The sequence below is a fragment of the Myotis daubentonii genome, chromosome 3, assembly GCF_963259705.1.
Source record: "Myotis daubentonii chromosome 3, mMyoDau2.1, whole genome shotgun sequence".
NCBI lineage: Eukaryota > Metazoa > Chordata > Mammalia > Chiroptera > Vespertilionidae > Myotis > Myotis daubentonii.
This window is the reverse complement of record NC_081842.1, coordinates 43,224,837-43,241,446: the sequence shown is the minus strand read 5'-3', so window position 1 is coordinate 43,241,446 and position 16,610 is coordinate 43,224,837. Positions and strand designations below refer to the sequence as shown.

Below are 16,610 nucleotides of genomic sequence, written 5' to 3'. Positions count from 1 at the left end.
GCTGTGGGGAGCCTGGGATTGAGAGGAAAGCAAAGGAACAAGAGGCAGGGCCAAAGGAAGAGGAGGGCTAGGCCAGCAGGAGGTATGGGGGGGGGATAGCAGCTGTCTTTCTAAGACTGGGACACATGGGCCTCGTTATTCCTCTTGTCACTTGTGGAATGGTAGGAGATGGAAGAGGGAGAAAGACCCGGCAAGCAAAGGCGTACACTGGCAGAGAAGTGAGCTTAGCTGTCTGAGCCAGTGGGCCCCAGCAGAGGATCACCTGAGCCCAGCACACACGCCCTCTCTGTGCAGTCCTTTCGAACTGCCCAGACCCTTTCCCCACAACACTGACCTCTGACAGCGTCATTCTCTAATACAGGCAATACCCATGTTCCCACTCAGAAAGCGGGTATAAGACACTACCCTCTAGGGCAGCGGTTCTCAACCTGTGGGTCGCGACCCCTTTGGGGGTTGAACGACCTTTTCACAGGGGTCGCCTAAGACCATCGGAAAACACATATATAATTACATATTGTTTTTGTGATTAATCACTATGCTTTAATTATGTTCAATTTGTAACAATGAAATTGGGGGTCACCACAACATGAGGAACTGTATTAAAGGGTTGTGGCATTAGGAAGGTTGAGAACCACTGCCCTAGGCCCTAGTGGTTGGCAAACTCATTAGTCAACAGAGCCAAATATCAACAATACAACGACTGAAATTTCTTTTGAGAGCCAAATTTTTTAAACTTAAACTATATAGGTAGATACATGGTTATTAACTTAATTAGGATACTCCTAAGGCTTAGGAAGAGCCACACTCAAGAGGTCAAAAGCCGCATGTGGCTCGAGAGCCGAAGTTTGCCGACCACGGCCCTAGGGGCTATAGGAGAGAGAAGCAGGGAAGCAGGAGCCTTATTGGATTTCAGCAGCAGGTGTGGTATCTAGGGAAAAGAAATTTGGCCAGCCAGGACCTGAAAACAAAAATGTCCTGCTGGATTCCTCCTGAAAAAAAAACCTGTTCCCCTCCCATCTCCTCTCCAGCCAGGTCCCAGGTTGCCATTTCCTAGGAAAAGACAGAGCCTCCCGGTGGTGTGTGTGGGTGGAGGAGCCGGGCTGTGATAACAGACCATGGTCCAGGCAGGGGCTCCAGGTCCAGTGAGGGTGGGAGGAGAAGGCGTCACTTCCGGGGGCCCTCCGCAGTGTCTGGTGGCTCCCTGCTCTCTGATTGGGCAGAAGTGGCCCAGGCAGGCGTGTGACCCCACTGCTGGGAAGGGGCTATGCCCCAACGCCACAAGCTTTCCTACCCATCTGCTCCCCAGGGTGCCTTCTGCTCTGCACCTGGGTCCTGGAGCCCTTCTCCACCCGGTGAGTGGCAAGCAGGGCTTGCAGTTAAGTGAGGGTAGGAAGGACAGGAAAGAGGAATTGGGCTCTCAGCTGGGGGAGGGGCGGGCACACTGGAACCTGCAGGCACTGACCTTTGTCAGGAAGCGTGTGGCCTTCCCAGAATGGGAGGAGTAGAGCAGAGCAGGGGTAGGGGGTGGGGTGCTGGGTTCTGAGGGACTGGTCACAGACTTGGTGAAATACAGCACAGTCCTGGCGGGCACTAAGGAAAGGAAACATGGGCTTTGGGGGGGGAGGGAAGGGGAGAATGAGAAAGGAAGTATATTATTAGGACTTGGGGAACACAGCGCCAAGGTGGACACAGCTCCAGGGGGAGAATGAGAAAGGAAGTATATTATTAGGACTTGGGGAACACAGCGCCAAGGTGGACACAGCTCCAATCTTCATTCTTACCCAGTCATTCCTAGTTAGCTTAAGGTTCTGGATCCAGGGGCTGGGAAGCTGGGTCAGGCAAGCCAGGGCACAAAGAGAGGGTGATGGGAGGAGGGCTCCTGCATGTTGACAGACCTATAGGAAATCCCAATATTGAAACAGGTGCAGGCCTCTTTGCACAACTTGTGAAAGGAGGAAGCCATGTGGGGGGTCCTGTGAAGGAACCGGAAGGGGTCTGAAGAGGGGGCAGGGAGGAAGGTATGGGCTATGAGATATGGTGGGTGGCCGTGGGGAGGTATGCCATGTGAGGTGGGCATCATCTCACTCAGTAGGTATCCATTCCTGGACAACTTGCCTCAGGAAGAAAGTCTCGGGAATGGTAGCCCATCTCCTTGCCTTGGAAAACCCAGTATTTCAGAACTTGGAGGGCAAAGAAAAACTTTGAGAGGCTTTATGTGGGGGCGGGGGGGTAAATAGGGAAAAAATTAGAGGTTAATTTCTCCCATGCCACCTTCTCTTAATCTTTTAATCAATGACTTATATCAGTCCAATTTTTTGGTTTTTGTTGGTGTTGCTTATTTGTTTGTTTTTGCCTAATTCCATCCCCAACCCCACTCCACAAGCTACCCCTCGATGCATTGTACATATTTGCTAGTCCCCCATCCTGGCCTTATTCCGGTTCCCCCGCTTCTTCACGTTATACCACAGTGCTTCCCTTCTCTATCCCCATGCCAGACTTTCTCCAACCAAACAATCAAGGTGGCTCAGAATTTGAGGCCAATTAAGATGTGTGTTTGTGTACATATCCTGTCCTGCTGCTCTCGGCAGGAGGCAGGGGCACCAAACTCGGGTCAGATTCACTGAGAAACCCTGACAAAGAGGAAACACCCTGACAAAGAGGAGACACCATATGCTACAATCACAAGAAAACGTGGGAGCACTCAGAGCTTTAGCAGTTCTAGGCTGGTCAGCAGCGCCAGCCTTCCCAGCCTCTGTTCCCCTAGCCAGACAGAGTCTCCTCCTTAAAACTTGAATAAGTGTTCATTATCCCCGTCACTTGCAGGATAGATTCAAGACCCTCCTCCTCAGCCCACCTGTGCCGTGCCCCACCCCACTCTGTGTGCCCCGCCCCACTCTGCCCAGAAGTGCAAGAGCCCAAGCCGCCTCCATGGCCCCAGGAAGGATTCAGGGGAGAGGCCCCATCCAGGGAGCCACTCCAACCAGACAGCCTGGCCAGAATGGAGCTGACTGGTAAGGACACACTGAGGGGCTGAGAGCCAAATCAGAACATGGTAGAAGGGGAAGGAAAGGAGATATGCTACAGTGTGTGGGGGGGGGCAAGGGGGGGGTGAGGGGCGGGGGCTGGAAGAACCCACTTTCCGAGGAATGAGGTCTCTGAGTGGCAGAGTCCCTGGATTTCAGGTCTGGGTCCTACATGGGAATTCCTGGACCACCACCCAACAATGATTTCTTCCTTACCCACCCCTTTCACCCTCACCCCCCTAATCCAAGAACTGCTCCTCGTGGTCATGCTTCTCCTAACCACACGGCTGACTTGGTCTAGCCCGGCTCCTCCTGCCTGTGACCCCCGACTGCTAAATAAACTGCTACGTGACTCTCATGTCCTTCACGGCAGACTGGTGAGAACCCCCCCAGCACTGTCCTCTCTGTCCGTTTAACTGGTAAGATACCCTCACTCCCATCAAATCCTCTTGCTCCCTGATCCAATCGCTGTTCTTCCAATATTGTCTTTGGTAAGACCATGACCTCCTGATCAGCACTCCTTGACAAGGATTATGATTTGCAATCAAGCTCTCCTCTAAAACTAATCTGGACCTATTACTCATGGAAGCATCTTCGTCACTAGGTGACCATGTCCCCTTCTCCTTTCTTTCCCCCTCTCCCACCAATTTTTTCAACAGAGCCAGTGCCCAGACATTAACCCTTTGTCCACGCCTGTCCTGCTGCCTGCTGTGGACTTTAGCTTGAGAGAATGGAAAACCCAGACGGTAAGAAAGCCAGCCCTTCCCTGGCCTTCACTAAGCCCTGTCTTCATCCGTTTCCTGTTGCTTCCTGTGGATTCTTTAAAATTCCTGAGCTCTCTGAAAATATCTCATCTTCAGCTTGGCCACTCTAACCCGATCTACATGCTACTGTGATAATATCCTCTGGACAAGATGACGACTTGCAGTTCCAGTGTGTTAAATAGATTCAAAGCTGAACACCATGAAAAGCTGGATAGAGGTCTCTCGTGGGCCATGCCTTTGACTTATTCCAATTCAAGCTTCTTAAGTTGCCATGAATCAGTAAGACTGATCTGTCAGCCACAGATGACACAAAGCTGGGAACCACCACAAAAATAACAAAAGACAGAATCAAGATTCAAATCACTGAAAGGCGAGGTTCAAAACATGGTGGAATTTAACAGAGATAGATTAAAAATTCTACATGTGTAAAGTACTTGAGTAAAGTCCTACTCCAGCTTGCAGGCCACAATGCCCTGCTTCCCTCATAGAAACTTCTGGCCCTAGAATTTACTACGAAAAAGATCGAGGAGGGTTGAGTTGACCCCAAACTTCACATGTAACAACATTATTGAGGCGGCTATTTAAAAGCCTAGTGGTTCTGGGTAGCTTTCAATGTTTAGCACCAATAATGTGGAAATATCCCCATAAAATTCCGAGTGGACTGCACTTAAAAATACTGGACTGAGTACTAGACACACGCCAATTTATTCAGAGGACCTATTACACTAGCATGTTCCCAGGAGGAAGCAACCTGAGCATGAAGAGGTTAGAAAACATGTTATATGAGGAATGGTTTTAAAAAAAATACAAAGCCTGTCTGATTAGCTTGGACGAAGCGGCAGTCTCGTGGTATAGCATGGGGAGCTTTAGTCAGAGGCTCAGGAAACCACTGGGAAGGGGCACTCCATGGTAGGTCAACTCTTCTATCCTCAAGATCCCTGGAATCTCATTCCCCCCTCAGATCTCCTAGGGGGCTGGGCTGGGGAAGGGCAGCTCCTATGGAGCCCTTAGTTCCAGCTCTGCCATGTACCCCCAAGCCCTTCCCTTCATCTTTATGCTCTTTATGATGGTTTCATCTCTACACTCAGTTAAAAAAGAATCACATGATCCTAAGGTTCTGTAGCAGGACGAGATTTGCAGCACTAGAACCCTTAAGAGGTAAATGCCATAAAAGGGCATATTTCAGTATAATGTAAGAACGAGAGAAAAAGAGCTTTCCTGACTGAAAGTAAGTGTAAGACCAGGCCGGGTTACCGGACACTGGAGTTATTCAAGCAGAGGCTGATGACCAATTGTCGGGAGACTGTGAAGGAATTCCTGTGCTGGGTGGGACCTTGGTCCTGTCCAATTCTCAGCTTCTATGATTCATGCTGCTGGCTACTCCTCCAAGCTCCCCACCCGCTATTAGCATGTCCTTTGAAGCAGTGCACTTCTCTGGTCCATCTCTTTCCCAGGAGCAGACCAAGGCACAGGACGTCCTGGGGGCGACGACCCTCCTGCTGGAGGGAGCGATGGCAGCGCGGGGACAACTGGGACCCACTTGCCTCTCATTCTTACTGGGGCAGCTTTCTGGACAAGTTCGCCTCCTCCGTGGGGCCCTGCAGGGCCTCCTGGGAACCCAGGTAAGACCCCAGTCAAGGGGACTATAGGAAATGTCCCTCTTTTCTGACTCAGTCTCCTCAGAAGGCCTGAGGGAAGAGGAATTCTAGGAATCTTGAGGTAGAAGAGATGACCTCCCAAGGAATGCTCCCTCCCAGCCATAAAGCCTGGGTGCTGGTACCCTGTCTACCCACATAGACAAGGGAGGCATGAGATCTGGCCCAGGTCTCTGGCCTCAGGCCCATCCTCTGCCCTCAGCTTCCTCCACAGGGCAGGACCACAGCTCACAAAGATCCCCATGCCATCTTCCTGAGCTTCCAACAGCTGCTCCGAGGAAAGGTGCGTTTCCTGCTGCATGTAGTAGGGCCCACCCTCTGTGCCAAGCGGGCCCTACCCACCACAGCGCTCCCACACAGTACCTCTCTACTCCTCACACTGAACAAGCTTCCAAACAGGACTTCTGGATTGTTGGAGACAAACTCCACTGTCCCGGCCAAAACTACTGGCGCTGGACTTCTGAAGAGGCTGCAGGGATTCAGAGCCAATGGGCCTGGTCTGCTAGACCAAATCCCTGGACAACTGAACAGGACACACAGACCTTTGAATGGAACTCATGGACTCTTTCCTGGACCCTCACCCAGGGCCCTCGGAGCCCTGAATATTCCTCCAGGAACTTCGGACATGGGTTCCCTGCCACCCAACCTCCAACCTGGATATTCTTCTTCCCTAACCCTTCCTCCCATTGGACAGCATACACTCTTCTCCCCTTTACCCACCTCGCCCACCCCCATGGTCCAGCTCCAACTCCCGCTTCCTGACCCCTCTGCTGCCATGCCCAACCCTACCAGTCCTCTTCTACCTGCGGCCCACCCTCACTTCCAGAATCTGTCTCAGGAAGAGTAAGGTACTCAGGCACTGCCAACGCCAGCAGTGTCTCCCGTGTGTTCTCTTACCCAGAGGAGAGGCCTGGGAGACAACTGCAACTCCACCAGATTCCCTGCTGTCACCTGGAACCCAAAGCCCTGGTAAAGGCAGATACATAGGACAGAAAGGGGGTTGTTTTTCACGGTTTAAAACACCAGAAGCTTTTTTTTAAATATGTTTTTATTGATTTCAGAGAAAGAAAGGGGGAGGGAAACATTGATGTGAGATACATCCATCGCTGCCTCCTGCATGCCCCCTCCTGGGAATGGACCCCACAACCCAACCTGGGCATATGCCCTGACCGGAATCGAACCCGCGACCTCCTGGTGCATGGGACAACGCTCAACCAACTGAGCCACACCGGCTGGGCAGAAAAGCTATTTTTTTAACCTATCAATATTCACCAGAGCAGCTAGTTATCGTTGGTCTATTTTCTGTACAAATTTACAACTTACGAATTCTCTATATGCTTTTTCGTATAATAATTCCTCAAAGGCCTGGACTGGCCTGCCCTCTGAACAAAGGTAGAGACTAATCTTATATCAGAAAAACAGAAATGCGAGCTTTGGTCTTCTGCTCAGAACTAAGGTTAGTCTCTTTACCATAACCCTTTACCTCAGTCTCAATGGCATTCTGATCTCCTTTTCTTAGGAGATCCTTACCCCTGAGAAATGAATGAGACGTTGTCTCCCAGAAAGACTGTCTGAGCCTGTATCAATAAAGAATAAATTAAGTACCCAAAAGCTAACTGGAAAGAAAAAGATATTCTTCTCAGAGGGCAATAGTTCTGTCCCTCCCTAACAAAAAAAAAAAGAAAGAAAGAAAGAAAGAAAGACAGACAGACAGACAGAAAGGAAGAAAGAAAGAAAGAAAGAAAGAAAGAAAGAAAGAAAGAAAGAAAGAAAGAAAGAAAGAAAGAAAGAAAGAAAGAAAGAAAGGAAGGAAGGAAGAAAGAAAGAAAGAAAGAAAAGCTAACAGGAAGCTTAGGAGTGCCTCAGACCTCAGGTAAGGACGCGCAGACAGTTCAGGCAAGACCTGGAATGACAGCTGAGCAAACAGCCAGCGCTTCAGCCGCTCAGCAGGAAGCTTCGCGGAGCTTGGGGTCCTGCCTCCCTCCTGTGGAGGTCGGGGGAAGTGCAGGAAGTGGCATGAGTCAGTCTCCTAGGGCTCACACAGCAGGAGACACAAGTACAACTCAAGTACAAGTTGAAGGCTGATTTCCCAATACCCAGAGGTAAATAGCATCTAAAAAGCAGCGTTGTGTGACCACCATAAACCCTGTTAGGGGAGCTCTAGAGAAAAAAGCCAGGCTTATGGGGCTTTGCCCATAAATGCCATCTTGGTGCTAAGGGAGAGGAGGTTTATATTGCCCGAAACAAAAACTCCACTGCAAAGGTCAACACTACCTCCAGAGGCTCCTGTAGGGGAAACTAATGGAAGTTTCTCCTCTTCCCTCCCCACCAGAAGGTCCCTACTGAATATCTAACCCATTCCCAAATCATTGTCTCCTCTTCCCTTCACACAAAACAAAAAACTGTTATGACAAGGGAGTTCCTATCTCTATTCAACTGTCTGCCAGTTCTCTTTCTTCTGGCACCCAGAGCAGCTGGGACAGGAGGGGCATGTCTACAGTGTAGGTAGAGGAGCCAGGAACCAGCGTTCCAAACACGGCCACCAATACCTGGGATCATGCTAACGCAGAATGAAAGTTCAGTGTGCCAGGAACCATAGGGCCTTTTTTAAGGCTCCAGTGACTCTCTATTTTATAGATGAGGGAGAAGCCAGGCAAGTTCCCAAAGGTTTCACAGCCTGTGAGAGGGAAAACACCCTAGGCCGACTTAGTCTAGAGCTCATACTCTCCCCAGTGCGGTGCACTGTCCAATGTTATTCAGTGATTCTATTTATTAGGGAAAATTTCCAAGTCCTTAGGGAGTAAATACATCAACAGATAAAAGAGTTCTGAGTAGAAAGCCAAAGCTCTTGGTACGAGTGACCAATTTAGACATCTCCAGGTGTCCCTCTCCCCCATTATGGACAGAACAGTTGCCATGGAGAAGGAATAAACAAATGCACAAAGCTCAAAAGTGTTGTCCAAATCTCGAATGGTGTCAGTTTCTACGTGGGAAAGAATCAGCTCATCTACACTACAAATCCCAGGATGCAGTCAAGGGAATGGTAAGTGGAAATTTTAATTTAATGCAGTACTAGAGTAGAGTAAATCTAATAATCAAATGAAACCCTTTATGATACATGAAAGAGGCAGCACCCAGAACCAGATATGTCAACAGGACCAGAGACAAAGAATTAGGAGATCTCAGCACAGTCAGATGAGACAAAGATGGCAAAACTGCAAAAAGTATGTAGACAGAAAGTTCCAGGCATCCAGTATTGGCATCTGACTTGCTCTGGGGCAAATGTAAATAACTCATGGGATTCTCCAGTGTGAACTAATTCGTCTCTATTGAATATCTAACCCATTCTCAAATCTGTCTCCTCTTCACACAGAACAAAACAAAAAACTATTATAACCAGAACATCCCTATCTCTATTCAACTGTATGCCAGTTCTCTTTCTTCTGCCACCCAGAGCAGCTAGGACAGTCTGCTGTGCCACCCCAGAAACTACAATAGGTAATTAGGTTCTCCCACTCCAACCTTCTCTACCTGCCCCTACCCCAAAACTGGACTCTATGGAAAGGCTGTAGGATCCCATAAAAATCCATCCCAACCCCCACTGATCTCCAATTTCCCTCTCCACCCTCCACACCCCATACTAAACCAAAAGAAACACCCGCCCCTGCAGGGACCACTCATTTTCAACCCATTTCCCTAAATACTCTAACACCTCATGTGAAGACCTGAAAATGATGGGGAAGGAGATACCCCAGGCATCCCACCAGGGGACCAGCTCCCCTGGCAAAACGAGAGATCAATAGAGGCAACTGCTTAATACACACTCACAGATCTTTCTGGACAGTTACCCTGAGTTTCCCAGGGGTAATCAGAGTCTGGTATGCTTTCTCGGGGACCTTGCATGCCAGGCTGAAGAGCCAGCTGCCCTGCTGGAGGCCTTGTAAGCATCACCATTTCCTTCACTGTGTGCTTCCTCCACGTTTAAGGTAGTGACTGCAGTCAGGCTGCTGCACTGTCTCGGGCACTGGCACTGGACTGCCAACCTCATTGGTATTGGTGCCCTGTCCGCTTCCCTAGTCTGTGCAGCAGCTCCCTGTTCAGTGTCACCGGTAAGAAACTTACCCTCCCTCCAGGTCACCACTGGAATACAGAGCAGACAGCTAGCTCCTCCACCTGTTCCCATAACCACCAAATCCACTCTTCCTATTATCTTCAGAGTCTTGTCCCATCTTGTGTATAAAAGCCTCTACCCAAAGCTTCCTTAAAAATGATGAACATTTCCAGGCTACCCAAGTGACTCATTCAAGTCAACGTGATTTGACTTCTTAAGCGACTGAGAGTTGGAAGGACACGAGCAGGGCTCCTTGCCAATTCAAAATTCTATGCATACCGGAGAAAGCATACCGGACTCTGATTACCCCTGGAAACTCAGGTAACTATCCAGAAAGATTTGTGAGTGTGTATTAAGCAGTTGCCTCTATTGATCTCTCGTTTTGCCAGGGGAGCTGGTCCCCTGGTGGGATGCCTGGGGTATCTCCTTCCCCATCATTTTCAGGTCTTTACGTGAGGTGTTAGAGTATTTAGGGAAATGGGTTGAAAATGAGTGGTCTCTGCGGGGGGGGGGGGGGGGGGGGGGTGTTTCTTTTGGTTTAGTATGGGGTGTGGAGGGTTATCTTCTGCGCCTGGAGTGCCCCAGGAGCCAAAAACACCATAGCTTCTCTTGTGTAGAAAATCACACTGGAGGACAAATGTTGGGGATAGTCAGCCAGGAGACTGACTATGGAGACCAAAAGGCTGAGACAGATCTTGCATCGGCATGATCATCTGGCTATGGGCCAGAGACATAATATACCATAGGCAAACTAAAAAAAAAAATGATTTTAAAGTAAATGGGGAAAAAAATTTAAGGGGAGAAGAAGTCTGAAAAAGTAAAGTTTAATTTAAAAAAACCATACACACAAAAACAACTTCTGGTTCATTTTAAACTCTCCCGCTGGGTCTTTCACAGGCAAGTCAGTTTCCCAGAGTCCAGACCAGGGAGAGAAGCACCATGGTGGACAGACAGCGAGCCCCTCCTGAGCAGGACAACAGCAACTGCAACTCAGACTTGAACAAATGTCCATGACCTGAGTGACTGAGCAGCAAGGTTGGCTTCCCAGTGGTTCAGAAGGCCAGTTTCTTCATCAGCAGATAAACTCTGGAATCCACTTCAAACCCATGAAGGTTGTTGGCATCACCCTGCAGCCTCATGAGCAGGCCCCCATAGGACACGTAGGCAGAGCTGAAACAGAAGGTCCAGTCCCATGAGTGTGAGATTTGGAGCAGCTGTTACTCAGCGGCTCTCCAGCCCCGCCTAAGAAAAAGAGGCACCTTTCTAATGTTTTGTCACTAGGAACCAAAATTCAGACAAAAATGAATGCACAGACATATGCATGGCAGTGCTTTTGATATTAGCAAAAGTGGAAAATACTACATGCCCAGAATAAAGGAAATGGTCAAATCAATTCAGATATATCCATTTACTGGAATGTTAGATATACAGCTATTAAAATGTTTAGGAAAAGCTCTAAACTGACATGGGGAAACATGTTTTACATAACATTAAGCAAAAAGAGTAGAAGAAAACATTGTAATAAACAACAAGATCTCAAAGAAAAAAGCACAGAAGAAAAAAAAAAACCTAAATTATTCAAAAATGTTTATGCAAAAGGTTCCCTCTGGGTATGGAATTATAGATGATTTTTGTTCCTTCTTGACATTACTTCTCTGCTTTTCATATTTCTTACAAAGGGCACATATTGTTTTAATAAGATTTTAAAGAAAAGAAAAAATAGCTCATCAGGGAAACCAAAGAACTAGGGATTGGGTTGCAGTGTAGCAGCATATACATATACACACATATATACACACACACACACACGCACAAGCACACCTAGCAGTTTAATTACTTGATGCTGCATTTATTTCCTAAGGAAGCAACCTTCCTTTGCACTGCACACAGCAAGATTGTCAGTGTCTCATTTGGACCACCAGGGCCGAGACCCTGACAAAGAGCAAAGTGAGCAGCCTACATTTTAGACTGAAAACTGTTCCCAGAAGTTTCTTTCTGGGTCCTGCTTAGGTCTGAGGTAATTAAAGAGAGGGACCCAACACAGGAAGGATAAGCAAGTCCCAAATTCTCAGAACAGGGCAGGGTGAAAGGGTTCTCACAGGACCAAGGAACTTACAGACGTGTTGCTGCTTCAGTAGAAGTTTCATCTCCCTCAATCCTGTACACTTTTCCATACATTACATACTCAAATTGGTCAGCCCTGTGGAACAATAGTGGCAGTTACTCTTAAAAGTAGTTAACAATGCCAGGCCAGTGTTGCTCAGTGGCTGGATGTCGACCCATGCACCAAAAGGTCACTGGTTTGATTCCTGGTCAGGGCACTTGCCCAGGTTGGGAGCTCAATCCCCAGTAGGGGGCGTGCAGGAGACAGCCAATCGAAGTTTCTCTCGTTGATGTTTCTATCTCTCTCTTCTCCCTCTCTCTTCCTCTCTCTCTAAAAGTCAATAAAAACATATATTTTTAAAGTAGTTAACAATAAGAGGTTCTTTAAAATTGGTCGCCCTAACCGGTTTGGCTCAATGGATAGAGCCAGGTTCTATTCCTCAAGGGTCCCAGGTTCGATTCCAGTCAAGGGCATGTACCTTGGTTGCGGGCACATCCCCAGTAGGGAGTGTGCAGAAGGCAGCTGATTGAAGTTTCTCTCTCATCGATGTTTCTAACTCTCTATTCCTCTCCCTTCCTCTCTGTAAAAAAATCAATAAAATATATATTAAAAAAAATAAAAAATAAAATAAAATTGGTAACAGCTAACTAGGTGCCAGCATTATAGCAACAGGCACTTCCCAAATACAATGTTATTTAGTCCTCACAGCAAACCTGTGAACTAGATACAACCATCTGTCTTTCACTGACAAGAAAATTGAGGCTGAAAGAAGTTAAGGTTATTCAACAAATGAGTGGTAGGACTGAGATTTTAACTCAATGGGACTCCAAACTCCCATCACACCAAACTCCCCCCCCAAGACTCACGGCCCACACAGCCTAGGTCACTCAGTAGTCATTTCCTCCACCATCAAAAAGCTACAAGTCACAAGCATGTAATCACTGCTCTGGATTAACACCTTGTTAATTCTTTTTTTTAATATGTTTTCATTTATTTAAGAGAGAGAAAGTGAGAGGGAGAGGTAGAAACATCAATGATGAGAGAGAATCATTGATCAGCTACCTCCTGTGTGCTCCACACTGGGGATCAATCCTGCAACCCAGGCATGTGCCTTGATCATGAATCGAACCATGACTGCCTGGTTCATAGGTCGACACTCATCCACTAAGCCACACTGGCCAGGTACCTTGCTAATTCTTAAGTGCAGCAATTTCTTTAAGTTTTCTCAGATTCTGCTGATAATCATTTATTCCACGATTTAACTAAATAAGGGTCTTTCTATACCAATTATCTACTTTGTTCTCAGGCATATTTCAAGTACTCCCTTCTTCACTCCCTCACCTGGAAGGTCTGTCATCTGTGGGGTTATATTCACCATCATCCAAGGTACCATCTTCATACAAGGTACTGGCTATGACCAACCGGAACTTGTCACCTGAAAGTAACGGCAATATCTGAGAGTGAAAACAGCTGAAATGGCAAAAAGACTCCTGCTATTTTCTGTGTTCAATACTTACCTAAATCTACAGGGTAAATCTGAATGTTTACATCTAAGATAAGATCCATCTTGAAAGATTCACTCTCACAATGCAGTCGGGACACTGGAGAGAAGTAGAGAAAGAGTGGCAGAGGATAAGTGCCTGACCCAGGGTGATCCTGCAGACCCCACTTTGGGGGGCTGTATGCAATAGAAGACTCAACCTACCCCAACTAGAGGCCCGGTGCACAAAAATTTGTGCACTGGGCTGGGGAGGGGGGTCTCTCAGCTGGGCCTGCGCCCTCTTACTGTCTGGTAAGCCCACTACGGGGAGTGGGCCTAAGCAGCAGTCTGATCTCCCTCTGTGGGAGGTGACTGGCGGGCTGAATGGGGGATGGCACGGGCCACCAGTGAGCGGTTCGGTCACTTTGCATATTTGGCTTTTATTATATGGGAGGATTAGCATCCACTGGCCTCTCATCTGCTCTCAGAAGTGCAGGCTCAATCAGAACCAGATATGCAAGAAGCAAAGTGGAGAAAATCCCGGGAAAAGAATCAAAAGCCCTCTGGCAACAAAAAATATCCAGATTCTAGGCCTGCCTCGGTGATTAAGAAACAACCTATCTTTGGGCAAAGGTTTTGTCTTTCTGTGTCAGGCGCTGTGCTGAGGGGATTATTAGGACATGTAAGAACTGGTGTTTGCCTTGAAGAACATCTCAGTCTCCAGGCAAAGGGTAAGAAAACAGAAAGAAACAATTATTTTTTTTAAATATATTTTATTGATTTTTCACAGAGAGGAAGGGAGAGAGATAGAGAGCTAGAAACATCGATGAGAGAGAAACATCGATCAGCTGCCTCCTGCACATCTCCCACTGGGGATGTGCCCACAACCCAGGCACATGCCCTTGACCGGAATCGAACCCGGGACCTTTCAGTCCGCAGGCCGAGGCTCTATCCACTGAGCCAAACCGGTTTCGGCAAGAAACAATTATTGATCAATGACAGAATAAAGAGCAACTCTTTATTATTCCAAGCAGTCAACTCTAACTCGGGGAGGGCTTCACAAAAAGCTAAGGATTCTAAGGGCAATACAAGAATATAGGTGCAAAGAGGCTTTACTTTGGGCGATGGGCTCACGATGCAGTATGCAGATGATCTGTTGGATTGTACACCTGAAGCCTATATGGGTTTGTCAACCAATGTCACCCCAATAAACTCAATAAAAATTAATAATAAATAATAATAATAATAATAATAATAATAATAATAATAAAATAGGTTCTGGAGTCAGATTACTTGCTGTGCAGCCTTGGGTGGGTTACTTCTCGGAGAAAAACGGGTAAGACAATAACTACCTCATGCAGACTCTTGAAAGAAATCAGACAAAGCGTGGAAGGTGCACAGTACAGCGCCTGGCAGAGCGGGCAGAGACCAGAAAGATGCCCAGGAGTTTACCAGCACCACGAGAAAAGGCCACCCAGGCACTGGGCACAGCATGTGTGAACGCAGGAGAGCTCGGAGCCTCCGTTCTTTCATCTATAAAGTGCTTCCTGAACGCGGTCCCTACATCAGGACCTGATGGGAGGCGCATGCCACGTGGGTTGGGTGGCCGGGGGCGTGTCCCCGAGAACCGGACTAGTCCCAGACCCAAAACCGCCCCTACATACCTTACTTACCTCGATCAAACTTCTTGCCTTCCGGGTCAATGTCTTTGACATCAAAAATATCCTCAAACAGAATGCCGGCCATGGTAACAGGGCGACGAGGCTGGCACCGGGGGCGCTGACCGCGCAACCACGACTACGAGTACGCGCACCCCCTCGCGCGGATAAAAGGAGCGGGAGAGGGGAATAGGTGCAGCCTAAACTGCAACCACAAGGAAATAGAATAACGCCTGCGCACAGGCAGGCAGGAGCGCGGCCACTTCCGTCGCCTAGCTCTCGGGGCTTCCTAACTTCCGCCCCGAACTACGCTCCGGCGACTTCAGTGTTGAGGGCGGTCCTCAGGTCGATAACCCCGCCCCAGGGCGGGATCACAATAAGACAGACCCCCACCTCCCGCCGAGGTGGCGCGGTTCCTCGCTCTCCGCGGAGGCTCGACTGCGCCCTCTCCAGTCTTCCTGTTGGGAACACTGGAACGCTTGGGGGCCTAGCCCAGCCAGAGACCTTGATCCTTGGCCCAGAGAAGCCCAGCCCAGCCCTACCCTGCCAGCACGCGTGCTTGCCGAGGGCACAGTCCGCGCCGAGAAAGGGCGGAGCAGAACCCCGCCCCCAGAGCGCCGGCTCCGCAGGGCGCCGGACCTACCTCGCCCCTGCAGCTGGCACCGAGGCCCTTCAGGCCGGCCTGGCCCAGCTCGGCCCTGCTGGATGTCACCCGAGCTGGGTCCTTTCAGTTTGGGAATTTGCCATGATGTCACTATGGGGAAGAGGAAAGCCTGCACTATCCCTTCCCCTGGCACCGCACCCTCCCCACCATTGTCCTCTCGCCCTGAGCCCTGCTCACACCGCCCCTGTAGCCTGGCATTGACCCCATCACACTGTGCCCTCAGGAGCACTGCCCCTTCAGCTTGGAACTGCTCGTTCCCTCCCCACTGGACACTGATCTGTGTGCCCCTTCATCCTGGCACTCTCCCCTCCTACGGACACTCTGGCCTGACATTGATCACCCCTTCCCCCAGGAGGCTGGCTCCTCCCGCATGCCCCCTTCCTGGGCACCGTCCCCTCCTCCCAGCCAGGACCTGCACCTCCGCATGCCCCTTCCTCCCGTGGCCTCCTCCGGGGCACACTGCCTGTGTCCTGGGCACGGGCCTCTCCCCGACACTATCTCTGACTCGCACACACAGCCCATCCACCCTGTGCTCGCCCCACCCTCGGCTCTGTCCTTCCTCGAACCTGATGGAGAACCGAGAGCCCATCAGGCCATCTCCCCCATGGCGGCGAGATGTCAGCAGCTACTCGGGTTCTTCTGGGGCCCCGCCAGAAAGAAGCGACCTCTGCCCCTCCGCGCCCGCCTCCAGGAGCGCGCTCTCCCGCACCTGGACCCCGCTTCCTTCGGGTCCCACTCCCCTCCCCCCGCCCCGGCCCAGCCCCGCACACCCCTCGGTCCGGGGTGCTCCAGGGGCACCTCCTGGGGAAGCCGCCAGGAAAGGGCGGAGGGGAGGGATGAGAGAGCCCCAGGGTCTCCACTCCGAGCACTGCCCCCCCCTCCTGGACTCAATGCTCCCCTCCGATCCCCGCAGCCCGGCTTCTCACTCCAGGCGGAGCCGCGGCGTCTCTGCGCTGCCGGCCCCGGCGCCTCCAGTCCCTCCCGCGCGGCTCGGGCACCGGGAGCCGCAGACCCAGCCCGCCCCTCCACGTGCCAGCGGACCCGCCCCCGCTCTGGCCCCGGGCGCCCAGCTCAGCCCCCCGCCCCGGCGGAGAGGGGGCGCGGGCTCGCGCGCTCCAAGCGCCCCCTACCGCCTCTCTCCAGCGGAGGAG

General features: G+C 50.0%; 2 protein-coding genes across 10 annotated transcripts; one reads left to right on the top strand and one right to left on the bottom strand.

Annotated features, from left to right (window-relative positions):
- The first annotated feature begins 886 nt into the window (after positions 1-886).
- On the top strand, positions 887-7,117 carry THPO (thrombopoietin). Of its 3 annotated transcripts, XM_059687242.1 has the most exons (7): positions 887-1,352; positions 2,824-3,011; positions 3,273-3,400; positions 3,683-3,769; positions 5,242-5,409; positions 5,645-5,725; positions 5,842-7,117. In XM_059687242.1, exons 2-7 carry the CDS (start codon positions 2,999-3,001, stop codon positions 6,202-6,204), a joined length of 840 nt encoding a protein of 279 aa, XP_059543225.1. In that variant the 5' UTR covers positions 887-1,352; positions 2,824-2,998; the 3' UTR covers positions 6,205-7,117. The 3 variants fall into 3 exon arrangements, with proteins under 3 accessions (XP_059543225.1, XP_059543224.1, XP_059543223.1); XM_059687241.1 differs by having other exon boundaries at positions 891-1,352; positions 5,657-7,117; XM_059687240.1 differs by having other exon boundaries at positions 893-1,352; positions 5,645-7,117.
- Positions 7,118-10,361: 3,244 nt separating this feature from the next.
- On the bottom strand, positions 10,362-16,204 carry POLR2H (RNA polymerase II, I and III subunit H). Of its 7 annotated transcripts, XM_059687218.1 has the most exons (7): positions 16,026-16,198; positions 15,439-15,549; positions 14,811-15,000; positions 13,175-13,258; positions 12,999-13,092; positions 11,670-11,753; positions 10,362-10,723 (listed from the first exon to the last, which is right to left on the bottom strand). In XM_059687218.1, exons 3-7 carry the CDS (start codon positions 14,881-14,883, stop codon positions 10,606-10,608), a joined length of 453 nt encoding a protein of 150 aa, XP_059543201.1. In that variant the 5' UTR covers positions 14,884-15,000; positions 15,439-15,549; positions 16,026-16,198; the 3' UTR covers positions 10,362-10,605. The 7 variants fall into 7 exon arrangements, with proteins under 7 accessions (XP_059543201.1, XP_059543200.1, XP_059543203.1 ...); XM_059687217.1 differs by having other exon boundaries at positions 14,811-15,549; XM_059687220.1 differs by lacking the exon at positions 11,670-11,753 and having other exon boundaries at positions 14,811-15,549; positions 15,872-16,204.
- Positions 16,205-16,610: the final 406 nt, after the last annotated feature.